Genomic DNA, 19,994 nt, shown 5'->3' on the forward strand with positions numbered 1-19,994 from the left:
CTGGACAGTCTATTCCCATTGTCTTGATTTTTCCACCCATAAAAAAAGGTTATCAGTTTATCAACTCAGAGAGGTTCATTATACCTATTATATAATCTCAATAATGATTCAATTCAAGAAAACCTAGTGATTACCACCTAAACTTCTGCATGAAATTTGCTCACCAATATTTCTTCTTCTTGCAGTTTTCTGGCAATTTCAGCATCATACCATTCCTGATCTCTGTGGGCCACTCGCGACGGAGTAGAGACAGCTTCTTTCATCCCTCTTGGCTTCATTCCTGGAACAACTCAATGTAATAAGGCAACTGCACTTGTTTTCTGGAAAGGTGCAAAACTTAAGTTTTTCTTTCGTATCTAACACTGACAATACTGCCACCACTACAGACATTCAGTGCAGGGTGCACCTGCAGTAACGTTTTCCCCTAGGATGAGAAGTGGCAATGCAGATTATCCACACATCAGAACAAAGTTACCCACACAAAACTGCCAGGCAAAAAACTCCCCTTTCACATAGTTTCTTCAACAGCAGAAAATCACGCAATGAACTGTACGTGAGGCTTTTGCAAAAACAGCAAGTGGGAAAAAAGGTGAAGTCATTGAAATTAAAAAAAAAAAAAAAAGTAAAGAAAGTTACAGAGTTGGGAGTTTTAAAAAGGTTAAGCTGTCGAGACTGGAGGAAACAAGGGTCTTCCTTCTACTTAACTCAGCCTTGCATACTTTACTTCAGAGGGAACAGAAATAGTATCACCTGGAGTTATGTGACGGTACCTGTGAGCCGACCAGTGGCTCTACCATAGCTTCGGCTCTGATGGTCAACAAACCCATTTGCTTTAGATCTTTCCTTTAGCTTTGATTAGTTCAATGTTGTTGCTAAATTTTAGGGAAGATATAAGGGGAATACCAGGGAACATAATGAATGACCTTCGATTTCTATTCCTCTGAGGGAAAAGGAACAGGGGGGACTGATGGGGAATTTTGGCACTTTACTTTGAAATTTTATAAGCAACATATATTCCTTTTATAACTTTTAATCAAGTGGTAACTGCTAATGTTTATTTCAAAATTGCAGATATTCCTCCTTTTGTATCCTGTATAAATTACAATTATTCAACAATGTGAATGTATTCTTTTCAGAAATAATAAAAATTTTTAATGTCATGAACAAGATTAACCATCTAGAAATAGTGACTTCCAGTAAATGGACTATTGAAGGGAGAAAGAAAATGTACTCCTGATTGCCTACTTCTTTGTATGAGCGGCTGTCAACTCTAGCCATATATTAAACTCACTTGGGTTGCTTTAAAAAATAAACATAAAAATCTTTGACTCAAACCTCAAAGATTCTAATTTAAGTAGCATGGATGAGATCTGGCCTTCGGTAGTTTGGTTGATTGTTTTAAATCCTAACAGTTGATGCTTGCTTGAAATTGGCATTGAAACTCTTAGTTTACTGTATTATATCCATCAGAATAACCATACATTAAAACAATTTTTATCAAAAGGCCTCATTACACGTGAAAAAAGGAAAGAAAAAAATACAACTAAATTCTGAGCACACGAAAGGAATTTAAGTTATCTGGTGAAGTCATTCTTTGTAGAGCTTCACACCTAGCTTTGTGGTTAATCCAAAAGCCACCAACTCATTTGTCTTCCCCGCAAATACAGACTATTAAACTTGGCTTTCTTAGCTTCAGGCCTATTAGCACCTGTTTATGCAGAATACAGAATCTACTTCAATTTCTCATCATCTCTAGAGCTATTGAATCTTATATTGCTGGGCTGGCCTGGGCTGCTTTAACCCAGATTTCTGAGTGGTTTGGGACAGTCAGGAAACAGAAATATTCCCAAGAGTAGACCATATTTAAATGAAATATAAACCTCCCTGAGTTATCATTAGTTTGGTCTTGACTAGAAAATGATATTTCAAGGAAAATAAATGAAATTAGATAGGGAGCTGGAATTGGACAACGTTGGTGGAAAAGAGGTTGTGATACTATTCTATCTATAGAAAACTGATACTTCTATAAGCAGCTCAAACCCTTACTGAGTCTCACAGGAAAGAGGACACTTAGGCCTTGCTCCTTCCATTTTGCCACCAGTGAGAGAAACAACAGAGTGGGTTGTGCTCAGATTTCAACACACTAAACCTTTTCCACTCTTTTTTTTTTTTTTTAAGATTTGTATTTATTTATTCAACAGAGATAGAGACAGCCAGCGAGAGAGGGAACACAAGCAGGGGGAGTGGGAGAGGAAGAAGCAGGCTCATAGCGGAGGAGCCTGATGTGGGGCTCCATCCCATAACACCGGGATCACACCCTGAGCTGAAGGCAGACACTTAACTGCTGTGCCACCCAGGAGCCCCAAACCACCTCCACTCTTACTCTGCACCGCAGATTCACGGAGAAAATATTTTGTTTTAGTATCTTTCAAAGACACTTAGAAGACATTCAAATGAAACAAATGAACAGACTTAATTGGTTTGAGAGGGTGATAAGACTGTCACATCCGAGCAGTTTAAAAGGAAATAACACATAGATCAATGGAACAGAATAGAGAGCCCAGAAATAAATCTGTGCATATATGTCCAATTAATCTATGACAAAGAAGCCAAGAATATACAATGGGGAAAAGGTAGTCTCTTCAATAAATAGTACTGGGAAAACTGGACAGCTACATGCAAAAGAATGAAACTGGACTTACACTACATAAAAAAATTAACTCAAATGGGTTACAGACCTGAACATAAGTCCTGAAACCATAAAATTCTTAGAAGAAAACATAAGCTCTTAGAAATGATTTTTTTTTTTTTTTGGATTTGACACTACAGGTAAAGGTGACAAGAGCAAAACTAAACAGTGGGACCACATCAAACTAAAACGTTTCTACACAGCAAAAGAAACCATTAACAAAAGGAAAAGACAACCTATGGGAGAAAATATTTACAAATTTGAAAAGAGGTTAATATCCAAAAAAATATAAAGAACTCATACAACTCAATAGCAAAAAACAATCTGATTTAAAAATGGGCAGAGGTTCTGAATAAATATTTTTCCAAAGAAGACATACAGATGGCCAACAGGTACATGAAAAGGTACTCCACATCACTAATCATCAGGGAAATGCAAATCAAACCCACAATGAGATATCACTTTGCACCTGTTAGAATGACTATTATCAAAAAGACAAGAAATACTGAGTATTGGTGAGGATGTGGAGAAAAGGGAACCCTTGTGCACTGTTGGTGAGAATGCAAACTGGTGCAGCCACTATGGAAAGCGATATGAAGGTTTCTCAAAAAATTAAAAATAGGACTACCATGTGATCCAGCAATTCCACTTTTGGGTATTTTTCTGAAAGAAACAATAACACTAACTCAAAAAGATACACGTACCCTCATGTTCACTGCAGCATTATTTGCAAAAGCTAAAACATGGGAACAACCCAAGTGTCCATCAACATATTAATGGATAAAGAAAATGAGGAATATATACAATGGAATATTATTGTTATAAAAAAGGACATCTTGCCATTTGTAAGAACATGGAGGGAAACTGACAGCATTATGCTAAGTGAACTAAATCAGCCAGAAAGAAACAAATACCTTATGACCTCATGTATATAGAGACTCATAAAAAAACAAAATAAAATAAAGGAAAGCACTCATAGATACATAGAACAGACTGGGAGTTGCCAGAGGCAGAGGGGAGGGAGTAGGCAAAATGGGTGAAGGGCGTGAAAAGGCACAAACTTCCAGTTATAAAATAAATAAGCATGGTAACTATAGTTAGTAATACTGTACTGCATATCTGAAAGTTGTTAGGAGAGTACACCTTAAAGTTCTCATCACAAGAAAAAAAAATTGTGCCTGGATATGGTGACGAATGTTAACTAGACTTACTGTGACATTCTGCAATACATACAAATATCAAATCATTGTTTTACACCTGAAACTAATATAATGTTATATGTTAACTATACCTCAGTATGAATGAATGAACGAATGAATGAATGAATGGTTAATGAGTATTTGAGGCAATACCGCTCTAAGTCCCAAATATCTAGTGGGGAAATAGTTTATTTGAACTACTGACATATCACTGGAATTCACATGTCTCACAAGCAAAAAATCTCAATACTAGATTTCTGGACTGGCAGGACTGCTCACTAAACATAGTATGGTCTGCACCAGAGGCAGGAAGAGCTTGTGTAAGTATGTAAGAAGAACTTCAGATACTACATTGGAAGGCTGTACATTTCATTACAGAAAACAGAGATGCTTTAGAAATTTTAAAAGCAGTTAATTGAAGGAAATTAATAGAATGGCTGCCCTTATCTCAGTAGCCTAACCAATCAAAAAACTAGCTTTCAAAAGACCAGGTGAGGGCCGCCTGGGTGGCTCAGTCCCTTAAGCGTCTGCCTTCAGCTCAGGTCATGATCCCAGGGTCCTAGGATCGAGCCCTGAGTCAGGCTCCCTGCTCAGTGGGGAGTTGGCTTCTCCCTCTGCCCCCCACTCTGCTCTCTTGCTGTCCCTCACTCTCTCTCTCTCAAATAAATAAAATCTTAAAAAAAAAAAAAGATCAGGTGAGCCACACTTAAAAGCTGCACATTCAACTCTTTTATTTTCTTTTAGAGAGAGAGAGAGAGAGAGAGAAGGGGGAAGAGAATCCTAAGCAGGCTCCACACTCAGCACAGAGCCCAACGGAGGACTCGATCTCATGACCCTGAGATCATGACCAGAGCCGAAATCAAGTGTTGGACACCTAACTGACAGAGCCACCTAAGCGCCCCTCCACATTCAATTCTTAATCTAATCCTTGTTTGTCTTCTTTTGTTCATCATTCTCCAGTTTAAAACACAAAACCCCCACCAAAAAACACAAATAAAGCTTACCTTTAAATTCTGACAGAATAAGCTAAAAGAAGTACTAATATTGAAGACACACCGATCCCAAGCTTGGGATAAGGTAAAATGCGGACTGATAGATTCTTGGATATCATGCAAGAGTATTTTTTAATAAGCCAGTCTAAAGCTTGGGGCATGTGACAGCAGACAGGTACAAATGCTCTGTGGCCCTGAGAGGCTGGAAGTTAACCTACAGGAAGTAATAAGCTGCTATGATTTACTAGCTCATTAGAGACATTACCCTCAAAGGATAGGATTTTACTGTCCTTTAGAAAGTTAACTGATCTTGTATTTAACTTAGCAATTGTGTTTTGCATTCCTTTTTCAACTGACTATGCAAATTCTGTTAGAACTAGTTTTTTTGTCACCCTGTTAGTTTCTTCATTACTAAAATAAAACTTTGGCCTATGCTAACAACTTTAAGAACTGTGCTTTTACAAAAACAAGAACAGACACCAGTATTTAGCAACTGCATTTTAATGTAATCTTCTCTTCTAGGGGGTCACAAAATCAAATGCCTAAAGTCTCTAGGAAGATAAAATTTGTGAAGTTGAAAACAGAATGACAGGTTAGCAGCACTGTAGCCATTTTAGTACCTGCCTAGCCACACTGTTTTTTAAACCACTGTGGGGGGTGCGGGGCAGAGGGAGTTTACCCCCAATTCCAGTAGGAGGGTTGGGAATCAGTATTTCATTTCATATTAGTTATACTCTTCCTAAGCCTGTTTAAGAAAGCCTCAAGTATAACTAAAAGCCATAAAGATTAACCGGCCCTCAGAGCATACTTCAAAAGTCAGAATCACAGAATCAGAAATGTAGAGGTAGGAGCATACCCTCCCCCATGTTAGGACTCCAACATATCTTCCTACATTTGGATAAGGAGAGTACAACTTATGATATAGATTATATTACTGCTTCCTCTACTCCCCCACAGCTCTTTGTTCAAAGTACATTTAATTTGCAATTGTTTGTTTACATTCATTCTACTTTCTGGCTTCAACTCTGAGCATATATCCCCAAACATAAAGCCCAAGGGAGGAATATTTTCGGCAGATACTCAATACAGTTGCTGAACTAATTTTATGACCAACATCAGAGGAAGAAATAACATGATAGAAGAAACCAACCAAATCAACCTGAATCTGCAACCTAGATACCAGTTCCCAGACCTAGAAGTAGAGGCAGGCTGGGCAGTGATAAGGAAGAAAGTAAGAACAGATGTCTCCATGGTACTCCCCAATAACTCTCATGTCTCCGTAAAACTTCAGGAAGAGTAAAATAGAACCAGGGAGAGGAGTATGGTCTAAGTACAACTTACAGTGGTAGAACCACAAGGAAAACATCACGACAGCAGTTTCCAGATAAGAACAGAGAGAACCATTACTGTGTCAATGAAGGACATCAGAGTTAAGCCTCAGAGACGCCAGAAATTTGAGGCTCAAGTCTTACAGTCACCTCATTCCAAACAAACTCCAAGAACGTACCTGATACTGACGTTTCAGAACAGCAACTGCAGCCTTAGAGTCGAAGACGGTTACAGCTTAGAAAGGAACTTAAGGCAATGGTCTTCCAACTTTAAGTACAGGTCTAAAACAAGTCCAAATCACCAGGAGAAACTACAGAAGTGATCATATGAGATCCAGAAAGCTGCCTCTTTGGGAAACAGCCCAGCTGATTCTGACAAAAATAGCCTTAGGCCCACAATTAGAAATATGCTGTTATAAGAGACTGCCTATTTAATCTCTCACTTCACAAATGGGCAAGATGAGATTAAAAGAAGCTGGTACTTCCAGGCTGGCTGGTTTTCTAGTTAGGCAACTACTACGAAGACAGTGTCAACACATCTGACTTACAACCAGAAATTCAGGAGCTTTGATTTGGTATCTGATTCTTTGGTAGACAGTCTCAGCAAATGAAGAGCTGTATCTGAGATAGGCACCTCCACTGCAATCTGGGGCTGAAAGGACTTTGTAAGGAATTGGTGTATTTTCTTAGAAGGCAGTAGGAGAAAGGTACACACACTTTTCCTCCGAGTATAAACTTGATATTAAGTAGATACCTTTTATAATATTTGGCTCCAGGATTTATTTTAAAGCCATGAGTACAAACTAGAGAGAAAGAATAGGTTGCTTAAGATGCTTATTAAATACATCCGCTTGTATGCATATACATAATACTAGGGCTTTTGAGGTGACTGTCCTTTATTACCTGTGTCATGGAGCTGGAGCCGTTCCTCACTCTCTGAGAAGGGAGGAGTCCTGGGCCTGTGTTTCCTTTCTCTGTGCTCACCTTGCCCATGGTCCCTCCCATATACAGCTTCCTTGCAATGAAGCCCTGCTTTCAGTGAAGACTTGGGTGAAAGTCGGTCTTGGTGTCTGGACTGTTTTTCCCAATTCCGAGTCCGATGGCTACTGTTAGCTTCCCCATCATCAAATCCAGTACTCAGAAACACCTCACCACTGATCTTGGGAAGTGGAGGTCTCCAAAGTCTCTCAGGATCAGATCGTTTCCTTTCACGCTGCTCAGTGTCAATTTGGGAACTGGCCCTCACTTTGCCCAAGCTACAGGATGACAGAAATTTCCCTGATGAACAATGATCTTCTAGTTCTTCCGAGTTCTCCACTGGATGTTTGGGTTTCTTGTTCCTTTGCTTCACAGTGTTTCCATCACTTTGGAGTCTACATGACCTTGAGACTCCAGAACCCAATTCCCTTGCCCTCCTTGACTGTGGCTGGTCTGAGTGGAAGTGGAGGGATGTGAAAAATAGAAATGCAGGTTAACTTAATGAGAGTATGAACTCACTATGCAGGAAAGACAGGGCCCAAGTTTAACGTATTTTAAAATGGAGAAGACTACTTTTTCAACTTAAACTGCAAAGAGGGGACAGGCATTAATTGGATTGGTCCGTGCATACATGAAGGATTCTGGGTACCCAGTCAAAAGCGTAAAAGACTAAAACAAAATTATGTGAAATAAATCTTGATTGATTTGAGCTTGATCATGATTAGGGAGTTAATATAGTACTTCAATATTTGCCAATAACAAAAACCATAGCCACTCAATGTTAAATCCTATTTATAAAACCAATTTGAAACTACTATGGGGAGAAAATAGGGCTTGAGGGAGTCTTATAAAACAGAAAACAACTAAGCCTGGTAATAACTAAGTTTTCTAGGATGAGGCTTTCAAATATTCTTATTGGAAATGACAATAAATCTTTACCAGAATGTTGCTAGTTTCCATTTAGTTTGGAGAAATGACCCAGGTTTTTTAGTATTTCCCTACTCTCTCCCAGAGCCATGCAGTTCAATGTGGAAGAGGACGGAACAGAAAATTTTAAGTGAGTAAATGACACTGCTATCTTTAGATAACTCTGCTCCCAAACTTCCTTAACTTTAGCAGAGGAAAAAATTAAAAAGGGATGCCAAACCAGAATACAGGAAAAGGAAGCACTTCCATCCCTACATTCATTTCAAAAAACTTTATGATACGGTATTCTTTGTATAAAAATACAGTGTGCGCTAACTATACAAGTTCCTAAACGTCACACAAAACAGCACAAAGAAGGGTGCTTTCGTTAGGTTTCACTGAGGCACGAGCATACTATGAAAACGAAGGAAGGACATTACTATGCACTTGCAAGGCATATTTATTTCAACATTTTCTAAGACTCCTAGTACATTCCATAATAAAAACACATCTTAATGCCACAGAAAACTCCTAAGTTAGCTAAGATACGTTCCCTGTTGAAATTACCCAATTGCTGAATTGCACTTGAAACAGCTACCCCAATTTGATGGGATGTAAAGGAAATAATGGACTATACATTTTCTTAATTTTTAGGGGTTTTGTTTCATTTTTTCTTAAGTTTGTTACTGTTAATTGAATAAAGGAACAGAGGAAGGGGAGATATGTGCTAAACGTATCACTGATGTCGTAAGATTTCTCAAAAACTTCAAACTGTTTCCTCTTGAGCTTTCCAGAAGAAAAGGCAATTTGCTCAAAGATGACATCTAAATTAAAATCTGTCTTCTAAAAAGTTTACAAAATTATCCTGCAGAATTTTTGATTAAATTTATTTTTTACGTAAGAGTGAAACAGAATAATTACTCTCTATGATAAAGAAGTACCTATTCTTTTACCAAACTATTAAGTATATCTTGACAATTGAGAAAGAATCAATTGACTACTACTGTGAATTATTAATATAATATTGACTCGCTACTTAAATCTTCACCACATCCAGGAAACAATGGTTTAGTGTTAATACCAGTGTTCCCCCAGAGAGCTGCATGAATGAAGTCTGATTTCCAGCCCCCAAAAAACAAGAAGGGCTTTGTTTCTGACATGGATATGTGAGGCTATGATTAAGTTTTGTTGTTGTTTTTAATTCTTTCTAAAAAGTTAACTGATATTAGTACTTCTACTTTATGTAAGTGTGCTCCAAGAATTAGAACAGAGCTGTCACTATATTTCCACAGAGTTGACAGAAAAAAATATATATGTTGTCTAGTTCACTTGTGATATCTTTAAACCTGGGGAAAAAAAAAGACTGGGATACGGGAATCTGAATCCTTTGAAACCCTATCCAGTTAAGGACTGAGACTTGTATGTTTCTTCAGACCAAGTTATTTGGCAAATATAATTAACTTACTTATAGCCAATGCATATACATGTATATGCACACATACACATATATATACACATTTTATTTGTGTGCTTCCATGTTTGTCTTTCAAAATACGATGGTTTTTGTATAGATATGCAAGATATTGTTATACACACATAAGACTGATATATGTATAAATAATAGTACTTTAGAGTTTAAGTCCTCACCAAAATTACATTATTTGATCTTCTCAACATCCACGTGAAGGATGTATTTTTAAGCTCTCCATTTTACAGATGAGAAAAAGGTTTAGTGTGATTACAGTAGATAACTTCCCAACATTCCAATTGTTCTAAGGAAGGGATGGAACTTGAACTAAGGTCTTACAACTCCAAAGACCATGACTTAAAAAAAAAAAATTATTAATATGCCTATGATACAGGTATGGCACTGAAAGAAAAACACGGATTCACAAATGAACAAAACATACACCACTTCGGCTGATATAAATCTGACGTATGTTTTAGATAATTTCAGATTTGCAGAAAATCTATAAATCATCATTTTTAAGATTTAACCTTAAGTAAAATAAAAGCTAAAGAGAAAACCACTTCTATAATGACCTACTTTAATTATTATGTAATTAAGGCAAAATCATAGTATACACAAATACAGAGAAGTACAATTAGATAATATCCCTATGTGTTGGGAAAAGACCACTGCAAAGGACACAAGGATTACACTTTGTGCATATAAGCTGAATTATAATGTGGTTTCTATGGAACTCAACTTGGTCTCACTCAAAGGCAAATGAATGAGGATCACACATGTTCAGCAATCTACAAACTCTCAACAACAACACAACTGAAGAAGAATTCTAATACTTATATGCATATGCTCAGGGGGTCCCAACTTCACGATTTTTTTTTTTACTTTAAGGTGTCCCTGAAAAGCCACTGAATTCTTAACATATTCTCCTGCCCCAGAGGATGACAGTACTCTGGCTAAAACAACCAGATTTGAGTCCCTATTGAAATCAGTCTAAGGTTTTAACAAAGGAAGGCCAAAATTAATACTTTAGTATACTTAATTACTTGCCATCCTAATGTTTTCATAGATATAGTTTTAAACAGTTACTTTTATTTGCAGTGAACATGATTCCAGAGCAGAAATAAAAATGAAAACAAATGAAAAACACCAGAGCACATTTCTAAGCTTTTAATTAAAGCTGAAGAATAAACTCTTTACCTTCTGGTCTCTAGCAAAGAAAATATATGGCAATATATATATATTTTTTTCTTTTTAAATGATGTAATACATGATTTCATTAGAAAAACCAGCATAAGGAAAATGGCTATCAAAAAAAAGCTGAGCATTTTACATATGCAAGAAGAGCACAAACAAATACAGAATCAACCTGCTTCTTAATTCAATAGAGCTGAGCTCTACTGATAATAAATTTAGAGCATGACTGGTCAAGATTGTACTCAACTATAATAATCCTAGCATCTATACATGCATTCCTTTCCTTCTACTCATCAAAGACAAATACCTACTTCCCTTTACAATGAAATTATAGAGAAGTAATTGATAATTAGCTCATAAGGGACTTGTGGATCATTGACCTTAATAATCTTTACTCTCTAGAAGATGGTTTAGGCTTTATTTAGTTGTTATCCTAAGTCTGGTCTCCAAGCTGAACTACAATAACACTGATACTAGAATTATAAGAAATGTCTTTCCTTTGACACATCTTTAAAAAAGATGGAACAATACTTGCAAATACTCATTTCCCAACACACTTTTAAGATAAAGAATCACCAGCACCACAATTGCCACCACAATGCCATCACCACCACCACACTGCAAAAGCAGGCACTAGAGAAGAGAAATTCAGAAGGGACTTCTCGCCCTCAGGAATTTTTCCATATGGCAATCGAATAGCAAGAAAGCATCAAGGACAAATAATGAACACAGTATCTCAGAATTAATTTTGTCATCAGCACACATACTCATTGGCCTATGTTTGAAACACAAGAAGCACGGAAAGAAGCTTTGTTACCCAACTGACGTATGATGTACCATCTTCATTATTCATGGCACTCTGCTGCTTCGGACACTCCGCCCAAACTCCTTGAGAAAGATCAAGCCCAGAGACTCACCCCCACTTTCTACACCCCAGTTTATGTGCTTAGAATGTAGTACAGCATTCCAAGTGGTTTCAGCACAACAGAATGCATGTCAAATCTTACAAAACCATAGTTGTTTTAACAGCCATAAAGATAGCTCTGGTCATTTAACTAAGGAACAGATGAATTCATTAGATTCTGGGAGAATTTGGCCACAAATCTACACAGGCCCTGAGGTGGATGAATTCATTAGATTCTGGGAGAATTTGGCCACAAATCTACACAGGCCTTGAGGTGGATGAATTCATTAGATTCTGGGAGAATTTGGTCACAAATCCACACAGGCCCTGAGGTCACTGTACAGACAAATTTAAAGGGGTGTCTTATGGTTGAGTCTGAGGACAGAGTAAATCATAATATAGCCATTGTTACCTCCATTTTCATAATAGTAACTATCTCCATAAGCACTGGATCCAGAGGACTCTGGAAAGTGTTTCTTTCGCTTTTTCTCTTCCTGTAACTCCTTTTCTTGCAAAAGACGAGCTATGTCCTGCAAGTAGAGAGAGAATGCTAATCATTATTACCAGAGAATGAACAAACCTTTTACAATGAAACAGATTCCATCCAGTAGCCCTACAAGTCAGTGATTTGATATTCCACTGCCAAGCTTTTGAGGGCTCTGTCCATAGCTTTCCAGACTTTCTGGCATTAAGCTCACACTATTCAAATGCCACACATAATTGCTTACCAGGAGTGGCTCAAGATCCAGATGAACAAAAAAGGGTTTTTTTTTTTAATTAAAATTTAAATCTAACTCAATCTGGAGACATACAAACCTAGTATTCCTAAAGCTGGTCATACAACAGAATTTTTTAAATACTTATTTGGGGGCCCTTTTTCCAAGATGATGATTCAGTAAGTCTGGATGGAGAAGAGTGTAGTAATCTATGAAACTTTATAAATTGTATGTATAATTTAATTTTAAAACTTTATAAAAGAATTCTTCAGCTGATTCTGATTTAGCTTTGCATTAGAGTACCACTGTCTTAAATGAAAAAGAGAACACAGTATTCTTTCTCTCTCCCCCTTGCTCCACCTCAAGGCAGGTTTTTAGCAGTTGCTGAGTGAGGAATAACATGCTGATTCTGCCCCCTAAAAGACTGCCATCATCGTATGAAAACAAAGGTATGTGCAAGTAACTATAATACAATTCAATCATAAATGCCTCAATAAGAGGGTAAAAGTGTCAATGTGAGTACAGAAAGGGCAAATCTTATTTCTGCTTAAGTGAATTAGTACAAGTGTTCGCATTGAGTTAGGTTTTGAATAAAGAACTGGATTCCAATAGGCAAAGTAAGGAGGGAGAACCACCTCAGAAATAATATGAATGTTTTAATGGGCAACAACCAACAGTCCATTAGAACACAGGAGGTGGGGTGTTACAGAGAAAGGTGAGGCTAGAAAAACACTCTGAGACTGGATCATAGGCACTCCTTACACACAATCTCAACAATTCTGCAGTCTACAGTGGAAGGGATGAAGGGTTACTAAAGATTTTGAGCTAGACAGTGACAGTATTCTGAATCTGAAGCTTATTTCCATGACAGACCCACAAAACAGCACATAAACTTTGTTCCATGTACACTTTTTTGGAAAAAAGGTCCCTAGGTATCACCAGATTCTTAAAGACCAAATAGGCAACAGCATTTACTGGTGAAAAAAAACAATCAAAGGTAGTTTGAGGTGCTTACTTTATATTTATAATAAGGAATACAAGAACTGCTTAGATGCTGATATAAATTTTGAAGCAAGAATTCATTACTACTCTCCCTTTTGTAATTTTCCAAATAAATCAAAATAAAGAATATACTAAGGCTGGAAGGCAAACTTCAAAAAAAATTCATCTGAATGAATCAATTACTTTCATGTCAGTGTAGAAACATGACGGATGACACAGCTAGGTAAATCAGCAATGATTATCCACACACTCAGCTTTTAATGTTCACCAAAATGGCCTTACAAATCTGACCTTATGTTAAATGAATACCTAAATTCAAACTTATGAATATACTATTAACAGTCTTTGACTGATTTCTATGCTGGAAGCTTCTCATAAATTTCTGTGAAACGTATGCATACTTTTCTACCTATCAACTACTCAATCGTCTCTCTCTATATATGTACATGTACATACATACACACATACACACACATACATATCTGTAGAGATACACATCTATAGCTACATACACATATCTATTTATACACACATATTACTAGTCAATCTTAAAGTCAAACGTCTTGATTCCTTAATGCATAATTTTAATCAATCTATTACCAGGTATAGCCCTGTGCCAGGTTCATCATATTTGATGCCTTATAAAGTAATGTATCAACCAGTTCAAGAGGGAGAAGTAGGTAACCTGTTCACCCAAAGCTATATTATTATAGTAGAGTTTCCCAAATCCCCATACTTCTTATTGCAGAATAGGAAGAAAATGCAAAACTTCCCTGAGTTGTCATGTTTACTAAGCACTAACACTATAAATGGTTTACTTTACGGGAAACAAGAAATTTCCCTTGCTGTAATGGAGTAAAAATATAAAGGAAAATAACCAGGTCCAACTGCCAGCAGAAATGGTTAAATTAAACTATGCTTTAGAGACCTTATACTTGCTTTCCCGCTACTGAATTTTGTCCTAATGAATACACAGTAACAAGCCGTGTTCTCAGTGTGAAGAACCAGGAAAGAAACAAGGATGATGCCCCTTCTTGACTATGCATTAGCGAGTCAAAGAAAGTGCTTTTCATCAAGGAAAATACCAGTCATGCACCTTAGCACCCAAACCTGTTGCTCTGTTAAGCTCTCAGCTCTTTTTGAGTAAGCTGCCACTGGCTGAGAGGAAAGGCCCCGGAGTCTTGATGAGGGCAAGGATCAGGGCCTCACTGACAAGTGGCTGCTGTGTTAGGGCCATGGCTTCGCCCAAGTGCGTGCCCCTCCCCACTTTGCAGCATTCCTGTGCACTGCCTTCGCGGAGGTGATTTCAGGAGAAAGAACTTCCCCTGAAACAAACTGAAGACGGCAATTAGTCACGATGCTGGGTGCAGCTTAGTCACCCGCGACATAAACAACCTCCTTGGTCCTCTTCAGCTTCCTTCCTGTTAAAGGTTAGTCTAGAATAGCGTTTCCAAAGCTCTGTTCCTGAGAATGCTAGCTCTAAAGGTTCTTCAAAAACACAAAGCACTCAGTGGAAAGCATGTATCACATCTAACTCTTAAAATGCACATTAGCCTAATTTAAAACTTTGGTAGAAGAAAACTCCTATACCCTATATATACTCAAATTTATTTTGAGAAAGAAGCTTCTTACACAAAAAGTATAAACCTTATGGAATTACTGTTTCACAAAACATAACTTGAGAAAACAAATCTAAAAGAACTCATAAGCCCTTCTGAAGTCATTTTCAATTATTTTTTAATTAATCATATTAATCAGGTAGGCTTACTTTGGGCTCATGTGTTAAAAAATAAAAAACAAAAAAGAAAAACTGCTCCATACTTAGAAGACTCTCTGGTAAATACATTTATCAGAATGAAAATTCATCACTGTATCCAAATCTTGAAAATTTGAAACTGTGAGCGTAAGACAGAACACTGTTAAGGATCTCTAGATGCTAGGGAAAAAATCATTATAATAAAAACATAGTTTTATTGATTGCCTTCAACAGGCCAAACACTCTCCTGTAGAGAAACAGGATACATGGTCAATATTCTCAAAGTTCTTACCTATTAAGTTTTAGAAGCAAAATGATTAGCATAATTTAAGACATGCAAAGGTGAGTGCTCTGAAAGAGGTATTATCACAAATAAAGCGCAATGGAGCCCAGAGGAGCCTAACACATCATTCCTGAGTAGATGACAAATTACTAAGCTCCTGGGGCGCCTGGGTGACTCAGTGGGTTGAGTGTCCAACTCTTGATTTCAGCTCAGGTCATGATCTTGGGGTCCTGGGACTGACCCCTGCACCAGGCTCCACACTCAGTGAGGAGTCTGCTTGGGGTTCTCTCTCTCCCTTCCCTCTGCCCCACCCCCTGCTCGTACTATGTCTATCTCTCTCTCTTTCAAATAAATAAGTAAATTTTTTTAAAAAAAAATTAGTACTATTATGTTGGATTCCTTAGGCTATTTTTTTGGTTTATATGATTTTTATATCAGGGTTACTTCTCCCTGAAAGTTTCCACTTCTATTCCTCAATGGTAGTGGAAATGAGGAAATCTTTGGCATAAAAACAATTGAGGAAATCTAAAAATGTGATTGTCAAATGACTATTGGAAAGAAAAAAAAAAAAAGAAAGCCATTCCATTAGAGTGCTACACTTCTTTATCAACTAGCAATTAACATCTAATTCAGTAGGGAACTCATAACAGGTATAATCTTCAGAGGGTTGTAAGACCAGAAAACATACATCTATGGATGTAAAAACATCAATACGACTAAGGTAAGAAGAGAGAATTTTCTCAACCAAAACCCTTCCACTCATTTCCCCTTTCTGGCCATATATATATAATCTTATTTTTAAAGTACCAAAACATAGGGCATTTTTTTTAGTAGCTAAAATGTACTGCTATTTGAGCTATGGTCTAAGTATTACCAACTTACATAAATATTCTTTTAGAACATGAAATTCTAATCACTTTAAGAATGTTATGAAAAAGTACTACGATTCACACTAGATTAATTTTTAATGTAAACTGGTTACTAAGTCTATCCCTGAACAGTTCATATTATAAATGGCTTCAAACTGTTGGACTAGTGCCACAGACTTTTCATAACATGGTCATGCTAATGTTTACTTAAGCAAAAAAAAAGAAAAAAGAAAGAAAAAGAAAGAAAGAAAGAAAGAAAGAAAGAAAGAAAGAAAGAAAGAAAGAAAGAAAGAAAGAAAGTTAGTTTTGCCCTAAAATAGTTGCACATTCACATATATTTGGACCTAGGTTCAAATGACACAAATGTGTATCTACAGAATATTCACACATACACAAACACACACACATATGCTCAAGAGTTTTATTTAAAAATAACTTCAATCAACTAAATACACATTCCTGAGCTTTATGAAACAACAATGATAAATGCTTATGCTGTACCAAAGAAAATGATCCCAATGGAATTAGCCCACTTTTCTTAGTTACAAACTCATGCAGTCCAGTATTCCCAAAGGCTACAACCCTGCTTCAACATGAGCCTAGAGAGAAATGTAACTACTATAGTCACACTATGTAAAAAAGTTAAAAAAAAAAAGAAGAAGAAGAAGAAGAAAGGGGGAAAGGAAGGAAGAAAGGGAGGGAGGGAAGAAAGATGGGGAAAAAATAAGAAAAAAGAAAGAGGAGGGGGAAAGTAGGAGAGAAGCAGGAGAGGGGAGGCTACAATGCTGGTAAGAATATTAAAGATCTTTCTTTCTCTTTCCTTCCCTTTTTTTTTTTTTTTAAACTTTTCTACATCTGTCTCCCTGCATGGAAATGCTAATTTCCTTACATCTGTACTCTGTTAGAAAGCACAATAAAATTGCACCATAACAAAACCAGAAATGGTAATTCACCCACACAGAGTTGTATAACTTCTCACGTACTATGTTGTTCAGGAAAAATACTCTGCCCCAAGAGGAGAGAGGCCTTGGATTCTACATCTGGTTGTTTGGGGGGTTATAAACTACTGAAGAGAGTTGACCCAAAAAATCTTTGAAAATGAGATCTGGGTGAAAATCCAGAAAGGAATTTTCCACAGCCCTGCTGTTCAGTAAGAACTTATTAGCTAAGCAGACTCCACAAGGAAAAAGAAGAGCACAGACAGAGAAAAATTTAAAAAAGAATTAGGACAGTTCATGAGTAACAGGCAATGTTTTTTTTAAGAGTTGGCCAGAAAAACTTCCACTATTATCTCATCTCAGTCTCAGTCTCCTCTGAGAGGCACAGGTACTAAAATAAACAAATATGCATTATCACACATTCTTCGATGACAAGCTCTACTACTGCAAATTTTGTTCATTTAATATTAATAACATTACCAGTCAGCTGAGAGCCCTATCTTTTGTTTTTTTTTTTGTTTTTTTTTTTTTTAAAGATTTTATTTATTTATTTGACAGAGATAGAAACAGCCAGCGAGAGAGGGAACACAAGCAGGGGGAGTGGGAGAAGAAGAAGCAGGCTCATAGCAGAGGAGCCTGATGTGGGGCTCGATCCCGTAACGCCGGGATCACGCCCTGAGCCGAAGGCAGACGCTTAACCGCTGTGCCACCCAGGCGCCCCCCTATCTTTTGATAAGAGAGTATCTCAGCACGTAGGCATCTTCTCATCTAAGGCATCAGCTGGAAAGTCAAAGAGTCTGAATGGAGTTTTTAAGGCTAGTCTCAGGAAATCTCATCAACTGGATTTCTCCTTTAATCTCTCCACTGCACTGGGGAATGGGGCCATCAGAGCAGGTCAAACAGTACTGGAGGGCAAACTAGCTGGGAGGCCTGTAAAGTTAAGGCAATGCTTGAGGACTGCTCAGATCACACCAGACTGGAATACACTTAAGCCTGTTTATTTTCCGCCTTTCTAATTCAGCACACATCTCTTTCTATAAGAGAAATCAGAGCTGTTATAAAGGGCCAAATGGTGTGGAAACAACTGGCAAGAAAATAAAAAAGAAAGAGAAATTATTAACTTAATACATCCCAGAGGCCATACATACATGATCTCACTTAAACCTCACAACAGCCCTCCAGGGTATGTACAATTATCCCGGCTTTTCCAATTTGGAACCTGAGGCTCTACAGGGTTAAGTGAGATGCTGAAAGTCACAGCTAAAAGTTAAAGAGCTACGATTCAAACCCAGAGCGCTCTAACTCCCAAGCTGACATGTTTTCTGTTGTGTCAGAAGCAGTCAGTCAGGGGACCTGAACTGTACAGACATTTCTTTAGCATCTTGTTATAGACTGACTTCTCAAGTCTTAATTTCTTCATCTGAAAAACAGTTAATCATTAAACTGCTTACTTTATCTAGTATTACCATGAGACTACCTATTGTGATTGCTGTTTAGCCTCTACTTGCCTAAATAAAGTGTTTTGGTTTCTCTTGCTTTCCTATTTTTACTGAATGGGGGGGGGGGGATCACAGGACACCAGTAGCATTTATAAGAAGCCAACTTCATTATTCTGTTATTTTTAAAAGAAAAGCTTTCCTGTTTAGAAAATATAATCACTTCTTTCAGTTCCCAGTTTCATCCCCAAAGCAAAGTCTTGACTACAGAGAGGCAACACATCCTGTAGTGAGAAAGAGTTCCTGTGTTGATAGCAGGAAGGATAAAAAGCAATCCCTAATTCTTACTTGGCAGTTCTGGTTATCACAAACTCAGGGTTTGTTTCATAAAGAAACAGCTAAATACACACATACCAGGTGTCTCACGCTCACCTGGCATAGCACAAGGAGTCTCCCGGGAACAAGGATGGCTCTGTGGGAGCAGCAGTACATGCAGGCTACTCTACTGATGGCCCTCGTCCCACCTATTTAACAAGGCCATCACGGGTGCTGGTACCCAGGACAGGCCCAGTTTATGTAATTATTAGTGCCGCCTTTTCGCCCAGAAAGTATTTGAGTATACATACAATAAATCATACGGCCATTCTACTATTAAAATTATAAATCATTTTCTTCCTCAATATAACCTTAATCTGTAGCCAAGAACAGCACAGTTGGTTTCAAACAAGGCAGACAAAGAATCAATACACACTGAAAAGGAACTGTTTGTAAGAAATGCTAAAAGTCCAACACAAAGGCAAGTAAGAGTTAATTGCGAATTCAAGTCTTCTTACCAAAAAAATGCTATTGCTACTTTTAGTCATTTTCAGCTTTAAAAACAAAACAATTTAAAAATATCTACAGAATCAAACAGATGAGTTAGTTCTTTGAGGAAGTGCCCACAGGAGAGTGAAGAAATGAACAACGAAGAGTGAGAGCGATGGTGGCTCCTGGCTTCTCGCTATGGGACCCCTGACTCGTGTTCAGCCTATACTCAGGTCTGCTCTCTCTCAAGACTGTAGGAATAACCCATAGACATACAGCCTGTACGGGGATGAACAGTGTCCCCAAAAAATTCATTTCTACCAAGAACCTCAAAATAGGACCTTATTCGGAAATAGGGTTTTCACAGATGTAATTAGTTAAGAGAAGGTCGTACTAGACTAGGGAGGGTCCTCAAGCCAATGACTGGTTCCCTTATAAGAAAACAAGAGGATACGAAGATACAAGGAAGAAGGCCATGTGACAAGAGAGGCAGAGACTGAAGAGATGCACTGACACGTCAAGGAATGCC

At 37.6% G+C, this 19,994-nt stretch overlaps 1 protein-coding gene across 2 annotated transcripts in view; it reads right to left on the reverse strand.

The window, feature by feature from the left end:
- CCDC50 (coiled-coil domain containing 50) overlaps positions 1–19,994 on the reverse strand; it is a 70,791-nt gene that overhangs the window by 16,583 nt on the left and 34,214 nt on the right. Inside the window, exons 5-7 of one of the 2 annotated variants that reach the window (XM_011229395.3) lie at positions 12,074–12,191; positions 7,112–7,639; positions 165–280 (exon numbers count right to left, since the gene is read on the reverse strand). In XM_011229395.3, the coding sequence (XP_011227697.1) occupies positions 165–280; positions 7,112–7,639; positions 12,074–12,191 (762 nt within the window). The remainder of the gene's footprint in view (positions 1–164; positions 281–7,111; positions 7,640–12,073; positions 12,192–19,994) is intronic. The other variant, XM_011229396.3, reaches the window with a different exon arrangement.

Source organism: Ailuropoda melanoleuca, chromosome 1 (genome assembly GCF_002007445.2).
Source record: "Ailuropoda melanoleuca isolate Jingjing chromosome 1, ASM200744v2, whole genome shotgun sequence".
Taxonomy (NCBI): Eukaryota; Metazoa; Chordata; class Mammalia; order Carnivora; family Ursidae; genus Ailuropoda; species Ailuropoda melanoleuca.